Below are 17,425 nucleotides of genomic sequence, written 5' to 3'. Positions count from 1 at the left end.
TGCAGAACTCAAATGCAGAACACACCTTTATTATAGCAATATATAAAGCAAGTAACTTTAAATGTTCATAACCACAACTGTACATTATTATGAATGCTGGTGTTATTCAGCTTGCTCAAATCTGGGGAAGAGCTGATGTGTAATTCTTGAAATTCACGGACCTTCATAAAATGGGGTTGAAATGCATGTACACGTTTTAAGAGTATTCCAGTTTTTATTCTCCTGACTTCTTTATTCCCAATCTCGGCATTTTCACATGTCCTCAGTGAGCTAACCAAACTCAAGGCCTTTTGTTACTAAGAGAACAGGCAAGGTTCTGTTTGCCAGTGGCAACATCCTTACAAGTTAATAACAACTGCTGGTCGCCAAGAGATTTTTGACCTAGTTCCCTCTTCCTCTAGGGCTTTCACCTGGGCACTTAGTCCAACCCCCTACAGGCGGAATATCCTTCAAATACCTCCTTTAAAAGCACTTTAAACAGCCATTTCCATTTTAATAGTCGGGTGAGGACTGTACCCCTCAATCTGAAAGTCTTCAGCCTTGAAGTCATCAATTGTCTCAACTTTTCGAAGGATTCTGAGCTTCGGGAAAGGTCTTGGTTCTCGCTGAAGCTAAAAACAATAGGAGAAAATTATCTTGTCATTATCTGTACAACCTGCTTTAATTCTCCCTGTGAAACAAGTACACAGTATTTTATCAACAAAATATTTCACAGGAGTGTAATAGTGCAGACACCTGCCCCTGCTTAGGCAACAACACTCCTGGAATGTAACGGACGGATTCTCTCCCACACAGAGAGACTGAAGGATCTTTTGCGGCATCCCACTGCGTCAGGAGCGTCAGGAGCCGTGTGGCTCATCTTCTAACTGACAGCTCTTGGTAAATTTATGAAGGACAGGACACAGCCTTTCACTTTTGTATCTGTAACTCCAGGTGGGCGCTCAAGTATGGTCGTCTGAGTCCCATAATCCCTACCTCAACTGTCCCTGGCAGAGGGTGAGGCAAGATGACATCTGCTGACAACAGAGAGGGATGCAAGCCGGGGTCCCTGGCAGGAGCAGATGGTGGCAATGGGGACGTGGGCACAGGCTCCAACCTCACATTACTCTGTCCAGCATAAGTGGAACAGACAACCGGAGAAGCAACTGCACAAACCCCGAAGTCGCCCTCTATACAAAAGCAGCCAAGCTCCCACAAAGGAGGAACTTTCAAAACCTGGATCTCATCTGGAAGGGGCTAAAAGGGTTTGGTTCAATCCCCCCGCCTTCGGCTCATTGAGCATTAGACACTCATATTTTTTTTTAATTTTTATTGTTATGTTAATCACCATATATTACATCATTTGTTTTGGTGTAGTGTTCCACGATTCATTGTTTGTTCATAACACCCAGTGCTCCATGCAGAATGCGCCCTCTTTAATACCCATCACCAGGCTAACCCATCCCCCCACCCCCTCCCCTCTAGAACCCTCAGTTTGATTTTCAGAGTCCATCATCTCTCCTGGTTCGTCTCCCCCTCCGACTTACTCCCCTTCATTCTTCCTCTCCTGCTATCTTCTTCTTTTTCTTTTTTCTTAAAATATGTTGCGTTATTTGTTTCAGAAGTACAGATCTGTGATTCAACAGTCTTGCACAATTCACAGCGCTCACTGTAGCACATACCCTCCCCAATGTCTATCACCCAGCCACCCCATCCCTCCCACCACCCACCACTCCAGCAACCCTCAGTTTGTTCCTGAGATTAAGAATTCCTCATATCAGTGAGGTCATATGATACATGTCTTTCTCTGACTTATTTCACTAAGCATAACACCCTCCAGTTCCATCCATGTCGTTGCAAATGGCAAAATCTCATTCCTTTTGATGGCTGCATAATATTCCATTGAGACACTCGTATTTTAATTGCTGTTTCAAATCACTTGTTGGCTGGCGTAACATGGGATTTGGACAGACTTTTGAAAGTTAATACCTATGTGTGGTATTTAACATAATATGAAGGGAAAACATCACCATTTAAATTCTCGAACTAAAAATGAGTTGAAATGCTACCTTTGGGAAGGTTCCCAAACCCACTGGTCCGAATATGGGCTCTCCCTCTCTTGTACTGGCTTAGCATCTCACAGTAGCGGTCCCATGAAGTGCCTGTGGTGGCTGTGTCTGCCTTGTCCCCGCCCACCTGCCCACTGCCAGTCCCTGCAGTCGGAGCAGGGCATCTCAGCTCTGCCCCAGCGCAGAGCAGGTCTGTTACATGAGGGATGTTCTAGAAGGCAACCGCTTATCAAGAGGAGGTACCGAAGTGTGACATATCATTCTTACCTGCATTTTCAGCGGCTCAATGTGATTCAGGTAAATATGTGCATCTCCCAAAGTATGTATGAAGTCACCTGGCTAAATCCCATGGGAGCAAGCAAAATGGCAAATGTTTTAGTTTCAATTCCTTTCAGACACATCATTTGAAAGCACATTATGTAGACTATGCAGACATTCCAAGCCTTTTCAGAAAACAATTTCACCAGCATAGCTTCTGAGAAAAGCTGATGTTCACAAAAGTTGTCTTGTCTTATAAAATAACCCACAGAAACCTGTTTGCTTATCCAGACCGCAAAGAAAGCTCCCTGGGAGGCTGCCAGGTGAGCAGCTTCGTTTCTTAACACGGATCACATTTTAGAACTAACCAGACACTGACTTCTCTGCAATTAGTTTTTCCACATTAAATAACCTAAGAGCTCAGTGCTTTAGGCCGGTAGGCACCGTTCCCTCCCAGGCACAGCCCACCTTCAGGCCCGTGATGTGCGCGATCATGTAGGTGAGCAGAGCGTAGCTGGCGATGTTGAAGGGCACACCCAGGCCCATGTCCCCCGACCTCTGGTATAGCTGACAGGACAGCTCACCGTTCACCACGTAGAACTGGCAGAGGGCATGGCACGGAGGGAGGGCCATCAGAGGAAGATCTGAGGAGCCAGCACAAAGGAAAATGAGGCGCGTGGGTGGTTTTAAAGAACGCAGCCACACACAAGACAGGAGAGAAACAGAAGCCAACTCCTGCGGGGGAGAGCACGAGAACAGGCCACCAGGCCAGTGACTCCCATGACCCACACTGCCCTCCAGGTCAAAAGCAGACCATTCCAATCCTGGGGACGGCACCACGCCTACAGTGACCCATCCATTAACATGAGATGTCTGAAGATGTATTTTCACAGTGAAAGCCACACTCATCCAGCCGAAATTACTTGTGCTGCCTTCGTGGCACCAAACTACAAGCAGGAGGAATTCATACATTCCCAGGGGCCACAGGAAACCGGCATCCCAGGCACACCCTCCTGTATTCAAAGTCTCTACTCGAAAAGCAAACATTCCACTCTGGGTAATATTTAGTACACCTTGGTAGAGTTTAATTTTACGATATAACTGTTAAAATGTTAACAGCCAGGTGGAGAAGATATGAAACTTCATCTGCCCCAATTTAAACTGTTAAAACCTTCGGTATATTTTTATAGGTAATTTAAAGCCCTCTCTGGAGTAAAAGAAGTATAAATACACACATTAAGATCATCTTCGTCCAACCCCATCATCTGAAGGTGAAAATGGGGCCATGAGTGACTTGCCCAGGGTCACACCAGCCATGTGGCTGGGGGTGGTTCCCAGGGTCCAGCCTTCTATTGGTGGCCTCCACGCAAAGCCACTGGGCTTCCCTTTGTGCTAGTAGTATAGTTTGGACACGAGAGTAACTGGGATGCTTCTCACCTTTTGGATTCCAGCCACACAGGATGATTCTTCTGTCGTCAGGGTTGGTTTTGATTGTGTCAATCACCTTTTGCAGTTGGTCTACTCCTTGACCTGAATAATCTGTGGAATTGTCAAGAGAAGACACGCCCACATGTCAATCACAGCATCTCGTGAGATGGCCTTAGAGGCCATCCATCACTGTCCTACCACAGCCTACCCGCCCCCGTGGTCATGCTCCAAGATATCCAAGGCATTCTACAAATTCCTCTGCTCTCGTGGGGTGATGATGAGTTCTATCCTCTGGAGCCATAACAAAATTACTTTCCTTTCTACAAAAGAGTCCTTTAAATATCTGATCTGTCATGGTGCCACCCCTCCCCTTCCTGTTGCGAACTTTCTCCAATCCCAGCAGTTTCTTCCACTGGTCCCCACGGGATTGTCTCTATACCCATCAACCATTCTCATCGCACTCTGCTGCCATGGAACGTATCAGATCTTAAATAGAAGACACCATTCCACACACACTCCAACTAACAGAGGACGGTGGATTCCTTTCTCTGGTCTAGATGCTATTCTCCCAACGCTTCCACCCAAAATTACAATTTAGCAGCCAAACACCTACTGATTTATAACTATCAAGAAATCACTATAACTCTCACACCACGTTGTACTTTTCTCCCATTTCTGGTCTCTGGACTTTTAATTCCTTGCCTTCCTTCTGAAACGGAACTGGAAGCTGCGAAGTCTGAGAAGTGAGGAGCTTCATATCCCCTCTGGTTAAACCTCCACTTACTGGGGTCAGACTATGTTCTAGTCCAGTAGTTAATTTTGGGGGGAAGAAGGTCCTGTCATGATCGTAGCTTCAGAAAAAGTAATAGCAAAGATTAAAAAAGATGCACTGTGATAGTATGGTTCTGTATTTTGGTTGTGGTGCTTATATAAATCTACAGGTGCTAAAATTATCAAAGATTTCAGTCTAGCCAGCAAGCTAGTACTTCCAATGTATGCGTGCACACATGCGTACACACACACACACACACACACACACTGAGGAAGTCGGCATTTGCTTTTGCAACCCTTGACCTATGGACAGGCAGGACAGGAAGGTTCAAAGGATGGGGGCAAATGATGCCACCAAGTGACTGAGGAAGGTGGACATCCTGGAATAAGATGGTTCACCTTCTTCCACCCCAGGAGGGCAGGGAGAAGACGGTAACCCAAGAGCTGCTATCACATGAGCACCACCTAAAGTGTGCAGGGTGGCTCAGCCTTAAAAAGGGAGATCAAGCCACTGCAAGGCAATCCCCGGGCCTCTTCCTATGGCCAACACAGCAACGAACTGACCCACCATGTCACTACCTGCTAATGAAATACGGTATGGAAAGTACCAAGCACCCAATAAATGCTAACAACCAAGAGTATGATCTGACCTCTACCTGACTCTGAAACAGCCTCAAAGTTATACATCAACTCCCCAGACACTGGCTTCTTAGGCCCCCAACTTCACTTGAAACAATGGGGCCAACTTATGCTACAATGAGTGCTCAGAAAATCCGAGGCATCGCTCTGTTTTCTCACCTGAATCCTTATCTTTGTATTCTGCCCCAAAATGCCTCCACTGAAAGCCATAAACTGGGCCTAAATCCCCTTCTTCTCTGTTGGAGAATCCCAGGCTGTCCAAGAAGTCTCGAGACCCATTGGCATCCCAGATTTTCACTCCCTTGGAAGACAGTTCCTTGGCGTTTGTAGATCCCTGCAAGAGACAGGACAGCAGAGCAGGCATCCAGGTGAAGGTGCCACCCCAAGAGCCGCCCACCAACTGTGCCTCGGGCCTGTGCTAACATACCTGTCTGCACTCAGCATGTCCTGCATGGCGTGTCCCGTCTTTAAGGGCCAGTCCCAGCCCAGACTTTTTGAGGGCCCCCAGGACAGGCTCCTGGAATCACTTCCAGGACAGGTGATTCTTCCCCTCAACTAAATGTTCTAGATTAAACACCTCCAAGTCCTTTCATTGTTCCCACCTCACCTAACAGTTTTGTGTTTTATAACCAAAGGTGTTTCGTGTGTGTGATCCCCCAAAATGCATTTAATGTCTCACCTGCAATCTGTTCAATGGATCTTAGACCTGGCACATAGGATATTTCACTAACTGGCCTAATCAGTATCAGCTTTTCTTACAAATCAATCAGTCACATTATCTCATATGTGCCACTGTCAGGTTGTTCTCCCCAACCTGTATTTGCAGTTAAGGTGGGGCTTTGTTTTTTTTCCAAGTACAAGCTAATGTTTATTACTTCTACGTCATCTCATTAGATTTGGCCCATATCATCCTAACGTGTGTCCTGATCGTGCATTCAGGTCAATGACAGACCTCAGCGGCCTCTGTGTATGACGCGCTGCCACACACACCATGCCTGCCCTCCATCCCCCTTCTCCTCTGACAGCTCCCTGCCCCCACCCACGGAAGAGCACAGCTGCATCCCCACACATCTACTGTGAGGGTTAGAAAACATAAGCAAAGTGCTCAGTGCTTGACAGATCCTAACCTCGGCACAGACCCCACGTCTCCATCTTGCCCACAGATGCCGGCTGCAGTGCAGTTCATCCTGACTCCTGTGTTTCATCCAGTCACCCAGGGAGCAAATCTATCAGAGGTGAGTCTGGCATGTTCCTGGTAAAGAGTACTTAGACTCCTGAACTCAAGCTAAATTAAAATAAAACCAGTGAATGCATTTTATTTCTGAGCATCTCGTTTCCTCCCTTCTGTTTTTGAGTTTGTACTATCTTTTTCACCTCCATAAGTCATTTTTCAATCTTTCCCATATTGCTGTTGCTGCTCTTTTTTTTTTTAAAGTAGGCTCCATGGGGGCACCTGGGTGGCTCAGTCAGTTAAGTATCTGCCTTTGGCTCAGGTCATGATCCCAGGGTCCTGGGATCGAGCCCCACATCGGGCTCCCCGCTCATCGGGGAGTCTGCTTGTCCCTCTCTCTCTGCCCCTGCCCTCTGCTCATGCTCTCTTTCTCTCAAATAATAAAATCTCAAAAAAAAAAAAAAAAAAAGTAGGCTCCATGCCCAGGTGGAGCTCAGCGCTGGGCTTGAACTCACGACCCTGAGATCAAGACCTGAGCTGAGATCATGAGTTGGATGCTTAACCCACTGAGCCACCCAGATGCTCCCTCCCAAACCGCTTCTAATGCCTCCCCTTCATCCATTCGATTGGGCTCTGGCTGGTTTACAAACGGCCTCTTCTGATATTTCTGATGATGCACCTGGAACTAGGCGCTCACTGCCAGCTGAGGTGAGACAACACAGAAGAAAACACCTCGAGAATACGTAAAGTAAGGAAGACCGGACTGGATCCAAATCGAAATAAACTCTTTCTAAAATGCAGTAAGAAGTCTTGGGTCTGGTTTGGCCCAAGACCAGACACGCCACACTGAGTGCTTTGCAGAAGGGATCCCAGCTTCTACATGACCCAGAACTGAGCCCGTCTCCTCAGGTACCCTCTGAACAGCACTGGCGAGAATATCATTAGTCTGGAGCAGGAGACAGAGTGAGAGGAAGCTGTCCATCATCACAGCACTTTAGCCTTTGCCAGAGGTACCTACTTGGCTCTTTGGAAGAGGTATAGCTTGTTACTCAAGAGATCCTTCTAGCTTATACCAATATGAAAACATGGCTGGGATTTATAGTCAATGATCAATCTAGGTTGAGTACCTACTATATGGCAGGCTGTGTTCTAGGCCCAGGGGATACAAACGTGATTAGGAAAAAACAAATTCTCTGCCCTCATGGAGCTCCTAATACATTTTACTTGTTTATTTGTTGTCTACCTTCCCCCCCTTGTATGGGGAAAGGGAGAAGGCAGACATTATCTATCAGCTGATGATGTTTCTCTATGGAGAAAACAAAGGAGGGTGGGAGGGATGTGTGTGTGTGTGTGGGGGGGTAATCACAGTCTTAGATCGGGAGGTTAGGGAAGGCTCATTCAGCAGGGACTTGAAGGAGGTGAGGGAGTGAGTCATGAGCTACATGTTGGGGAAGAAGGTTCCAGGAAACAGGACTAGCAAGCGCCAGAACCCTGGGTGGGAATGTCCTGATGTACTCAAAGATCAGCAAGGAGGCCAGGTGAGTGGAATAGAGTGAGCGGCACTTCACTGAAGCCAGAGCTGGGATGGGGCCCCAGGTGAGTGGGATCTTACTGAGTGAACTGCGATCCACTAGGGTTGTAGGTGAGAAGTGACATAATCGGACTTTTAAAAGGATCTCCCCGGTGCTGGGCTGAGAACAGACTGCTGATTTCCAACAGCAGCAGCTTCCTTACCTTGATAAACCACAGCAACTCCTCCAAAACACCCTTCCAGAATACACGTTTGGTTGTCAGCAGAGGAAATTCATCTGAAAAACAGTTTGCCCGATAATTTCAAGATGCGAAAACAGAACAGATCATCCAGCTTTCTCTGTGGAGGAGGACTGCCTCCGGGACATAAGGCCCTTGCGTAACCACAGGACCAACTAGAAAACTGTGACTCTGATCACATGGGCGCCCCAGAACGGGGTGGAGCTCCCAGGCTACAGTCCAAGTCAGTGACACAATTCAGACTAAGACTGCCCTCCTCAATCCCTTGACCACCACAGGAATTCCACCCACGTGGTGAAATGGGGCACTGGCCAGGCAGGGATGCCTATGTGGACAGGAAAAGAGCTACCATCCGCTTCCCAGTTAGTGTGATTCCTTCCCAGAGGTGTGAAGACAACACACAAAGGGTGCCCTAGGACAAAGGCTGAAGGCTCCCAGAGCTATTCCCTGATTATCCTGCCAGGAAAAACTTGCTCAGGTCTGGGTGTAGTAGATATCACACTAACCAAAGCTAAGGGATAGTTTTTAATTATTTGCAAAGCAAATTAACCTCTATTATTTAAATGTACCAAAAATAGTACCCGTTTAAATACCTATATGCATGACCTTATTGAATCCTCAAAACAACCTTCCTTGAGGCATCCTTAAGATCTCCATTTTACAGGCACCAGGAGGGAATATATAAGTTTGCATCAAGCAACAGAGAAGATCAAAATGTAAAAGCTTACCTCTAAATTCAGTACCTATTCAGTTCACCTTATCAGTTATATAGTTGATATTCATGTAACAAGGAGAGATTTTTCAAGCACCTACTTTTATCGGTACTGTCACTGAGCATGATTTCCTCTATTTTAAGCACACGAGGAAGCTGAAGACCAGAGAGGTAAATTGCCCACGTTCTAAGCTGATGGACTGGAGTAAAAACGAGATCTGTAGCTCATCGGAGGCCACTGTGTGGAGCTGCACGGCGGTGGATCCCTGTCTACCCTGCAGCCTGGGTACCTTCCAGTCTCTAAAATGGGTGTGGGGTTGAGGGTCCTCCCCCTGCTCACCACAGTGAATCAGCCTTACTAATAGTGCGTCTTCCCCCTGCTCACCACAGTGAATCAGCCTTACTAATAGTGCGTCTCCAAACTCAAAACCACCCCCTTACCTGTGCTCAGGATATTTGTCTCGTGCACCGCCCCCACACCCGTCTCTTTGTGCCCCGAAAGCCTGACTCTAACAACCGCCAAGAGAAACTTCTCCGGAGCCATCCTGTTTTAATGGAAAAGACGAATAAGAACTACTACTCGGACTCTCGCGTTCCTGTTTCAAGGTTTAAGAGGAAAGCTGGTTCGTGCGGACCCGACGGAAAAATTGTCAGGAACCACAAGTTCTTGCCCAGCCTCTCCGTTCGCGCTCTCTCCTCCCGCCGCCGTTGACCCGCCCTTATTCCTTCGCTCCAATTTTTAAGTAACTTTGCCAAACCGAAGGACTAGAAGGGGGAGAGAGGAGGAGGAGCCAAAAAGGGGAACTTCTAGCCAAGTCCGTGGTTAAGCCCAGACAGATACTCTCACACTCTCTAGTATGAGGCAAACACTACCAGACCGTGGCCACTGTGGGGCAAACAGCACGACCAGGTGAGCACAGGACTCGGACCCAACGGACCTGGTTTCACCTCCCACTTCTGTCACTCCTGTCCGCGTGCCGTTACGCAAATCATTTCTCTAACCCGAGCCTCTGTTTTGGCGTCTTCAAAGCGGGGCTAAGGAGCGCCCAGGATCCAGGTTAGGACCAAGGGTTGATGGCAAAGCCCAGCCATTCCCAGGCGCCTTCCCCGCCCAGCGGCCGCTTGGAGCCCACCCGGGCGCACGCGCCCTCCCCGGGGCGCGCGGGGGTCACCTCTCAGGCTGTAGCGCGCCTGCATGCCGAACACTGAGAGCGTGCCCGTGCCGGTGCGGTCATCCTTCCGGACCCCGCAGCGCAGGATATGTTCGATCTGCCCCAGGTACTGCAGTTCCCCGTGAGGTGGCGGCTGCGGCTCGGAGCCCGGTTTCTGCGCGGCGGGCGGCGACGGCGGGCGCTGCAGCTCGGAGCCGGGGGCGGGCATTGCGCGGGCGCCGCTGTGGGCTCTGAGACGCGGAGGGCGGCTGGCGGCAGGCTAGGGGGTGCGTGCCGTTCTGCGCGCCTCTTTTCCCGCCACCGCTGCGCCGGCTCCGCCCCTTCCTGCCCGGTGTCGTTGGCCCGCGCGCGGTCCCCTGGAGTCCCAGGAGCGCGCAGAGCTGCAGGTTGGGCAGGGCGCGTGCTGCGGGAAGGCGCCAGACTTCCAGAGCTGCGGCGTTTGTAAGCCCGTTTTCAAAGCTCACAACCTAAGTCCTGGATTTTGGTGCGTTGGCTGAAAGAGGCCGCTCGGGTTAGAAAGTTTCCGAGTCCACCGCGCCATTCAATACTAAGGGTAGCCTGGAACAGTCCCCACGTGTTCGTGAAATCTAAAAACAAACAAAGCCCTGTTATTTGAGGTACGTTTCCTACAACTAAGGGGGTCATGCTGTCAGGAGATGTGCATTTCCGTTTTCCCCCATCTTCAGTGAAAGCGGGTAGCGGGAGCGAGTCAAACAGCTTTTTTACTTGATTAATGACAGCCAGCCATTTTGAAGTTTTTAATACTAAAATTTTCACTTACTGTGAAATGTTTATAATGTAAACACTGGTGAGTAAGAGCTATTTGATAATGAGTTTAAAATGTACTAAGGGCGCCTGGCTGGCTCAGTCAGTAGACCATGCAACTCTTGATCTAGGAGTTGTAGGTTAGAGCCCCATGTTAGGTGTAGAGATTACTTAAAAATAAAATCTTTAAGGGGCGCCTGGGTGGCTCAGTTGGTTAAACCTCCAACTCTTGGTTTCAGCTCAGGTCATGATCCCCAGGTTGTGCGATCAAGCCCTGTGTAGGCTCTGACCTGAGCATGGAGTCTGCTTGAGATTCTCTCCCTCCTCTCCCTCTGTCCTGTACTCCTACTCTGGTTCAGATCGCATAAATCTTTCGCCTTTTACTCCCCCTTTCAAAAAACATATATAAATAAATAAAATCTTTAAAAAATAAAATAAAATGTACTAATGTACATGCAACAAGCAGCCTTTTGAATCAACAACTGTTTATTGAGCATATAGTAGGTGTTCAATGTATTTCTTGTTGATAGGTCTGGGATTGTAAAAAATAAGATGTCAGCTCTGAATGAAATATATCAAACACTATTTCTTGCTGTTCAATAAAGTCAACGTTTGTTTGTTTCTGGTTACCTGAAGTGAATTTGTGCAAGATTCTGCAATCTTTCTGCTACTATGCACCTCTCAACCTCAAGGTTAGAATTTTTGTAACACAAATTCTAGGAAGAGGTATCTTTCTTCTGCAGCTCTGCCTAATCTCAGCCAAAACAATCTTGCATGCCTTTATGTGGCAAAGAGCCTATAAAAATTAAATCAATTCTCAAAGACAATTTACAAAATACCTGGCCATTTGGATTAATTGGAGGGAGAAAAATACTATGAACAGACTGAGGGAGTGTTTCAGGAAACATGTCACAAGCCTCATAGCTGGAAAGTCCATGTTCTTGCTGTTTGGTTGTATGAGTGCTTACAAGGCCACAGTAAACTGAAATGCACTGGGTTACAGAACAGCAGATATTTTAAATCTATTTCATCCAACACAGTACTAGCTGGCCTTTCCTAGGTCAGCATAGATTCATTTCCCCTTCCTGCAGCACGTTCCCCACCTTACCCAATTCCAGTGTAATAATAGTTTTAAAGAGTCACCTGTCTCTGTTAGGAATGATGGCCCTCCAGTGTCGTGTTGTGTTGTGTTGTACTGTTTGGACAGGGTGGGTAGCACCAGATGCAGTGGGCATTCTTTTTGATGGGCATTTGGGAAGAGACGTGCTCGGTCAGAAAACCTGAACTCAGAAAACAGACTTTAGACAGGAATGGGGACTCACGTTGTCTGCTCTAGCTTGAGAGTGCTCCTGGGTATAAGAACCTAACATGCCATGTGGAAGCACAGTCCTAGGTGGGCCAGAAAATGCAGAGTTCTTTGCTTGGCAGGATTGTCCTGCATACTGCAGGGCTTTAGCATGTGTGTGGAAAGCCAGCTAAATGCAGGTATTCCTCCAACACCACCCCTACTGAAAAGTGTCCCCATAATCTCCAACCATGGAGGATCCCAGCCTGAAAATATCCCAGATTTTCCAGTCTTCCATTCCAGTTGTTACTTTGAGCTGAGTTTAATTGTTGCAGCCGAATATCAGTTGTTCCACAAGGAGAAGCTCAAGGTATAAGAGTAGGCCCCTCCACCTGTGTGGAGATTCCTCTTCCTCTGTGGTGCTGGGAGGATCTTGGTTTGATGATAATAGAAAAAGAATGGCTTTCCAGGGCTGCTCCATAAATGAATGATCCTCTCAGAGGAGCGTTTCGTTTATTCATTCCTCCAAGAAGAATTTATATCCCAGTGCCTACTGCATGTCAACAGAGCAAGATAGAAAACGTCCCTCTCACAGAAACTGATGTTCTAGCAGACACAAACAATGCGTATGTTCCCAAACAAGACATTGGCAGATAGTGACAAGTGTCATAATGTCATGATGATTACAGAACCCAGTAAAGGGCTACTGAAGGTACAGAGGAACTACTTTATTTAATAATTTTTTTAGTTTTAATTTTAATTCCAGTATAATTAACATACCGGATTATATTAGTTTCAGGTTTACAATATAGTGATTCAACAATTCTATACATTACTCAGTGTAGTACAGTGTAGTACAGAGGAACTACTTTAGGTCCTATCACCAGGCAAGACCTCCCTGAGGGAAAAAGCATTCCAACCCCCAGTGCATTCATGCCAGCATGTTTCCTAGCCCTTGCGTCTATAAAAATAAAAAATAGGGGTAGTATGGATGCTGAATCCTATCTTATTCTAGGAAAGAATTTTATCAATGAATACATTAACTTATTAGGGGGGAAAGCTCTTCCTTCTCATTAAGAGATCTATTTCTGTTAAAAATTTTACATGTTTAATGGTCATAGAAATTTATAATATATTTATGTTATTTTGATCAATATGTACAAATAATTACAGGCAATAACTCAATTGAGAATGAATATTTGATACCTAGATTTTTGTGTCTGGGGAGATTGTTAATTTTTAAAATCTAAAAATGCTAACATTTTATTGATCAGTAAAAGATGCTTAAACATAGGGCACCTGGGTGGCTCATTTGGTTAAGTGTCTGTCTTTGGCTCAGGTCAGGATCCCAAGCCAAGGGCCTTGAATCAAGCTCCACATCAGGGAGGCTGCTTCTCCCTCTGCCCCTCCCCACACTCGTTCTCTCTCTCTAATAAATAAATAAAATCTTTTTTAAAAAGATGCTTAAGCACAAAAATATATTACATTAAGATAAAATTCTCTGATAAAAGGAGAATGAAAATCAGAATTTAAGGAGAAAATGGAAAGAAATAAGATTTCTCACTGTTAAAGAAAAACTTGTTCGTATCTTTGTTTAAGTGGATGATGCTGGGTATCAAATTGCCATGGTATTTAGATTCCATTGGGTACATTTTAAAGAGGGATGAAAACTTTATATTTTTAAATGCTAATATTTACAATACATGCGAAAATAAAATTTTGCTGTTTGAAAGCTTATGTTGAAAAATCACATGCAAGAGCATATATAACTTTTTCAGATTCCTTTTAGGAAGTTTGAGAGCAAAAAATTAGAATATTATTGGTCTAAAGAAACCTTCTCTTTGGGGCACCTGGGTGGCTCAGTCAGTTAAGCGTCTGCCTTTGGCTCAGGTCATGATCCCAGGGTCCTGGGATTGAGTCCTGCATGGAGCCTCACATCAGGCTCCCTGTTCAGTGGGGAGTCTGCTTTTGCCCCTCCCCCTGCTCTTGCTCTCTCTCTTTCAAATAAGTAAATAAGATCTTTTTTTTTATTTAAAGATTTTATTTATTTATTTGACAGAGAGGGAGAGAGCACAAGCAGGGGGAGCGGCAGGCAGAGGGAGAGGGAGAAGCAGGCTCCCTGCTGAGCAGGGAGCCCCATGCGAGACTCAATCCCAGATCCCAGGACACTGGGATCATGACCTGAGCTGAAGGCAGACACTTAACTGACTGAGCCACTCAGACGCCCCAATAAATAAGATCTTAAAAAAAAAAAAAGAAAGCTTTTCTTTACACAACAAACTCTCAAGAATGTTGGTCCAATTAGGTAAAGGAAAGCAGGAAACATTTTTGAGAGCCAACTCTGAGTGAGATACTTGATAATAATATTATTTTATAATCAACACTACCATTTGTTGATGCTTATTATGGATTATGTACTGTAGTTCTCACAACTACCCTATAATAAGACAAAAACTATTATTAGTTGAAGGTAAAGATCATGAGGTTTAGAGAGGTTAAGGGTCTCGTCTGAAGTCCCACACCTAGGAAATACAGCAGTGGGGGTTGGAATCCAGGTGATCCTGGGCGCAGAGGTTTTTCTAGGCCATGGCTTTCCACTTGCCACCCACCCTGCTCCTCACTCTGCAAGTTTTCCATAGCTCATTGGTTATAAAATAGTCAGGTTCCCTTTCTAACTTATTTTTTGGCATCTTCTCTGGCAAATACATCAAATATATGGTTGAATAGGCTGTACTTATCTGAGACTTCTGCACATTAAGGAAGATTCTGTCAATAGTGTCTTTTTTTTTTATGGCCCTCACTTTTGATAGGAGAGGCTTTATCTTCATTTGGAGTCGATTATGTTCAACTGGCTGCCTCTGACCCCTCTTTGTCTGACAAGCCTTTCTGTCAAATAGAGTATCAAGACTGGGTAGAAAATGCTTTAATGTTTTTGAGTCCCCTCTCATTATATTCTTTTTCATAACTGGAAAGGCTGATTATAAATATATTTCCAATGTAACCTTTAGTGACATATACTGGCAAATGACCCTCTGATTATTATATTGCATCAAGGTTCAAATTATGAGGTTAAGGGTCAGCCAAAGACATCGGGTATTTTCCATAAAATATGTGTGGCCTTGTTCAGAGAGCCCTGTTGTGTCAATTTTAAAAAGAAACAATGAAGTGCACTCATGTTTATAGCAGCATTATTGACAATGGCCCAGAGGTGGAGGCAACCCATCTCCCAGGTGTCCATGGATGGATGAGTGAATAAACAAAATGTAATACACACACACGCACAATGGAATAGTCTTTAACCTTAAAAAGAAATTCCAACACAAGCTACAAAATGGATGAAACTTAAGGACATTGTGCTAAGTAAAATAAGCCAGTCACAAAAGGTCAAGTGCTATACAATTCCACTTAGGTGAGGTGCTTAGAGGAGGCAGAAAGTAGGACAGTGCTCATGAAGGACCTGGGAGAAGAGCAGAATGGAGAGTCAGTGTTTAATGGGTATAGAGTTTAGTTTGGGGAAGATGAAAAAAGTTCTCATGATGGATGGGGGTGATGGCTACACAATAATGGGAATGTATTTAATGCTACTGAACTGTACACTTTAAAATGGTTATGATAATAGTTTATTATATATTACCACAATAAAAAAATCTATGCAGAAGTTATAGGTGTTAACAAAGGAATGAATTACAGATTTTTTTCAAAAAGTCAATTATTATATTGTAAATTCAAAAGCAAATTGAAAGAAGTATCCTTTGTCAATTAGAAAGTGGCATGTTTGTGGTAGAAATGATGGAAAACAGACACGTTAGTGATTTTATATTTATTTAATATACAAAGAACTACTAATGTACCATAGAATTCAGTAATATGTACATGTGAATTTTTTAAAAAGGAATTTTACTTTAACTCGATTTGAATAGCTATTAAACTGCCATTTAACATAAAAAAATTAACAGTACTTCATAATATGTAACTGACATACTTTCCTGCTATTACATTTATTACATTATCTTATACATTTGGGTTTTTCTGAACAGGTCATTCTACTTGCCAGGTATAGGATGCATCCGGTCTTCCTACCTTTAAAAAAAAAAGCAGTAAAAATCAAAATATTAATAAATTATTTATAGACTGTATTTTTTTCTTGGAATAAAAGTTCAGAATGGGCCATTCAGAATAGAATAAATGCTAATGCTCTTGGCTTTTGAAAAAGTTTTGAAAAAGTTAATATATAGCAAAATAATGGAAAACCCATTTTTTTAAAGAAAAGAAGAGAAAAGAGACGGTGGGAGGAAAGGGAAAGAGCAAAGGAAAGTCAAGTGTTCTCGCCTCAGTTCCCAGAGGCCCAGGTCTTGGAACTGGCTATTGCCACTTTACATGATTGTTATATGTACGTCTTTTAAACTCCCGCCCCAACCCCTGCTGGAGAGGAAGCTCATTTGGGAAAGAATCTTGTCCAATTCCTCATTTTGTCCTTTACAGTACCTGAGTTCTGTGCCTTCACTTAGTAGATGCTGAAAAGATATTGTTTGATTACTCTAACCTGAAAAAAAACGTTCTCCAAAACTCAGAGGTAAAGGGAGAGGCAGCACATTACATAATATCTAGCTTAATTATACATTGACCTACTAACAAGGTCCCTTATGAATGATAACTTAGAATTAAAATTTAATTATTATTTAAGATTAATCATATTACTGAAAAAGAATGTTATATACAGTTTTAATTGTGCCACTAATTCAGAAGATATTAAACCACAATCTACTTAATTATTTTCTTGTCTTTAGACATTATAATTGTTTTTAAATTTTTACTATTGTAAACAATTTTGCAAATACAGATTTTGGGACTAGGGGAGACTTTTTTTTTCTTAAGTAGGCTCCACGGCTAGCATGGAGCTCAACACTGGGCTTGAACTTACAATCCTTAGATCGAGACCTGAGCTGAGATCGAGTCTGCTTAACCTACTAAGCTACCCAGCTGCCCCATGGGCAAGACTTTTTATCAAATTTAGATTTATTCCTTAGAATTGATTTCAGAAATGGAATTGTTATATCAAAAAGAAGTTTTATGGCTCTTAACATGCATAATCAAATAGCTTTTCAGAAAGGCAAAAACAGTTTGTGTTCCTGCCAGTAACATATAAGAATTCCCATTTCATTACATTCGTATCATAATTTTGTATTTTTTTAAATTACACATTTGATAGGCACACAATGCTATCTTGTCTTAATTTTTATGTCTTTGATGATTAATGAAGTTGAACATAGTTTCCAAGTATTTTATTTTATTTTTTTTAAGTAGGCTCAATGCCCAACATGGGGCTTGAACTCACTACCCTGAGATCAAGAGTCAGATGCTCTTCCGACTGAGCCAGCCAGGCGCCCCTATTTTCCAGATATTTAA

General features: G+C 44.3%; 1 protein-coding gene across 1 annotated transcript; it reads right to left on the bottom strand.

The window, feature by feature from the left end:
• Positions 1-8: 8 nt before the first annotated feature.
• TYMS (thymidylate synthetase) lies at positions 9-10,246 on the bottom strand. The gene is made up of 7 exons (XM_025886647.2): positions 9,970-10,246; positions 8,050-8,123; positions 5,304-5,478; positions 3,744-3,845; positions 2,775-2,950; positions 2,316-2,387; positions 9-611 (listed from the first exon to the last, which is right to left on the bottom strand). Exons 1-7 carry the CDS (start codon positions 10,175-10,177, stop codon positions 474-476), a joined length of 945 nt encoding a protein of 314 aa, XP_025742432.1. The 5' UTR covers positions 10,178-10,246; the 3' UTR covers positions 9-473.
• Between the last annotated feature and the right edge of the window lie 7,179 nt (positions 10,247-17,425).

Source organism: Callorhinus ursinus, unplaced genomic scaffold, assembly GCF_003265705.2.
Source record: "Callorhinus ursinus isolate GAN/ISIS: 27379988/994484 unplaced genomic scaffold, GSC_fseal_2.0 scaffold11, whole genome shotgun sequence".
Lineage (NCBI taxonomy): Eukaryota > Metazoa > Chordata > Mammalia > Carnivora > Otariidae > Callorhinus > Callorhinus ursinus.
The sequence above is the reverse complement of the archived record's forward strand: the minus strand, read 5'-3'. Positions and strand labels throughout refer to the sequence as shown.

Excerpts from the sequence above, each read along its gene's own strand:
- TYMS (XM_025886647.2), bottom strand. The coding sequence starts at position 10,177 with ATGCCCGCCCCCGGCTCCGAGCTGCAGCGCCCGCCGTCGCCGCCCGCC. Across the intron at positions 5,479-8,049 it reads AGTTGCTGTGGTTTATCAAG|GGATCTACAAACGCCAAGGA; the intron begins GTAAGGAAGCTG and ends TGTCTCTTGCAG. Across the intron at positions 2,951-3,743 it reads GTGTGGCTGGAATCCAAAAG|ATCTTCCTCTGATGGCCCTC; the intron begins GTGAGAAGCATC and ends CTGGCTCCTCAG.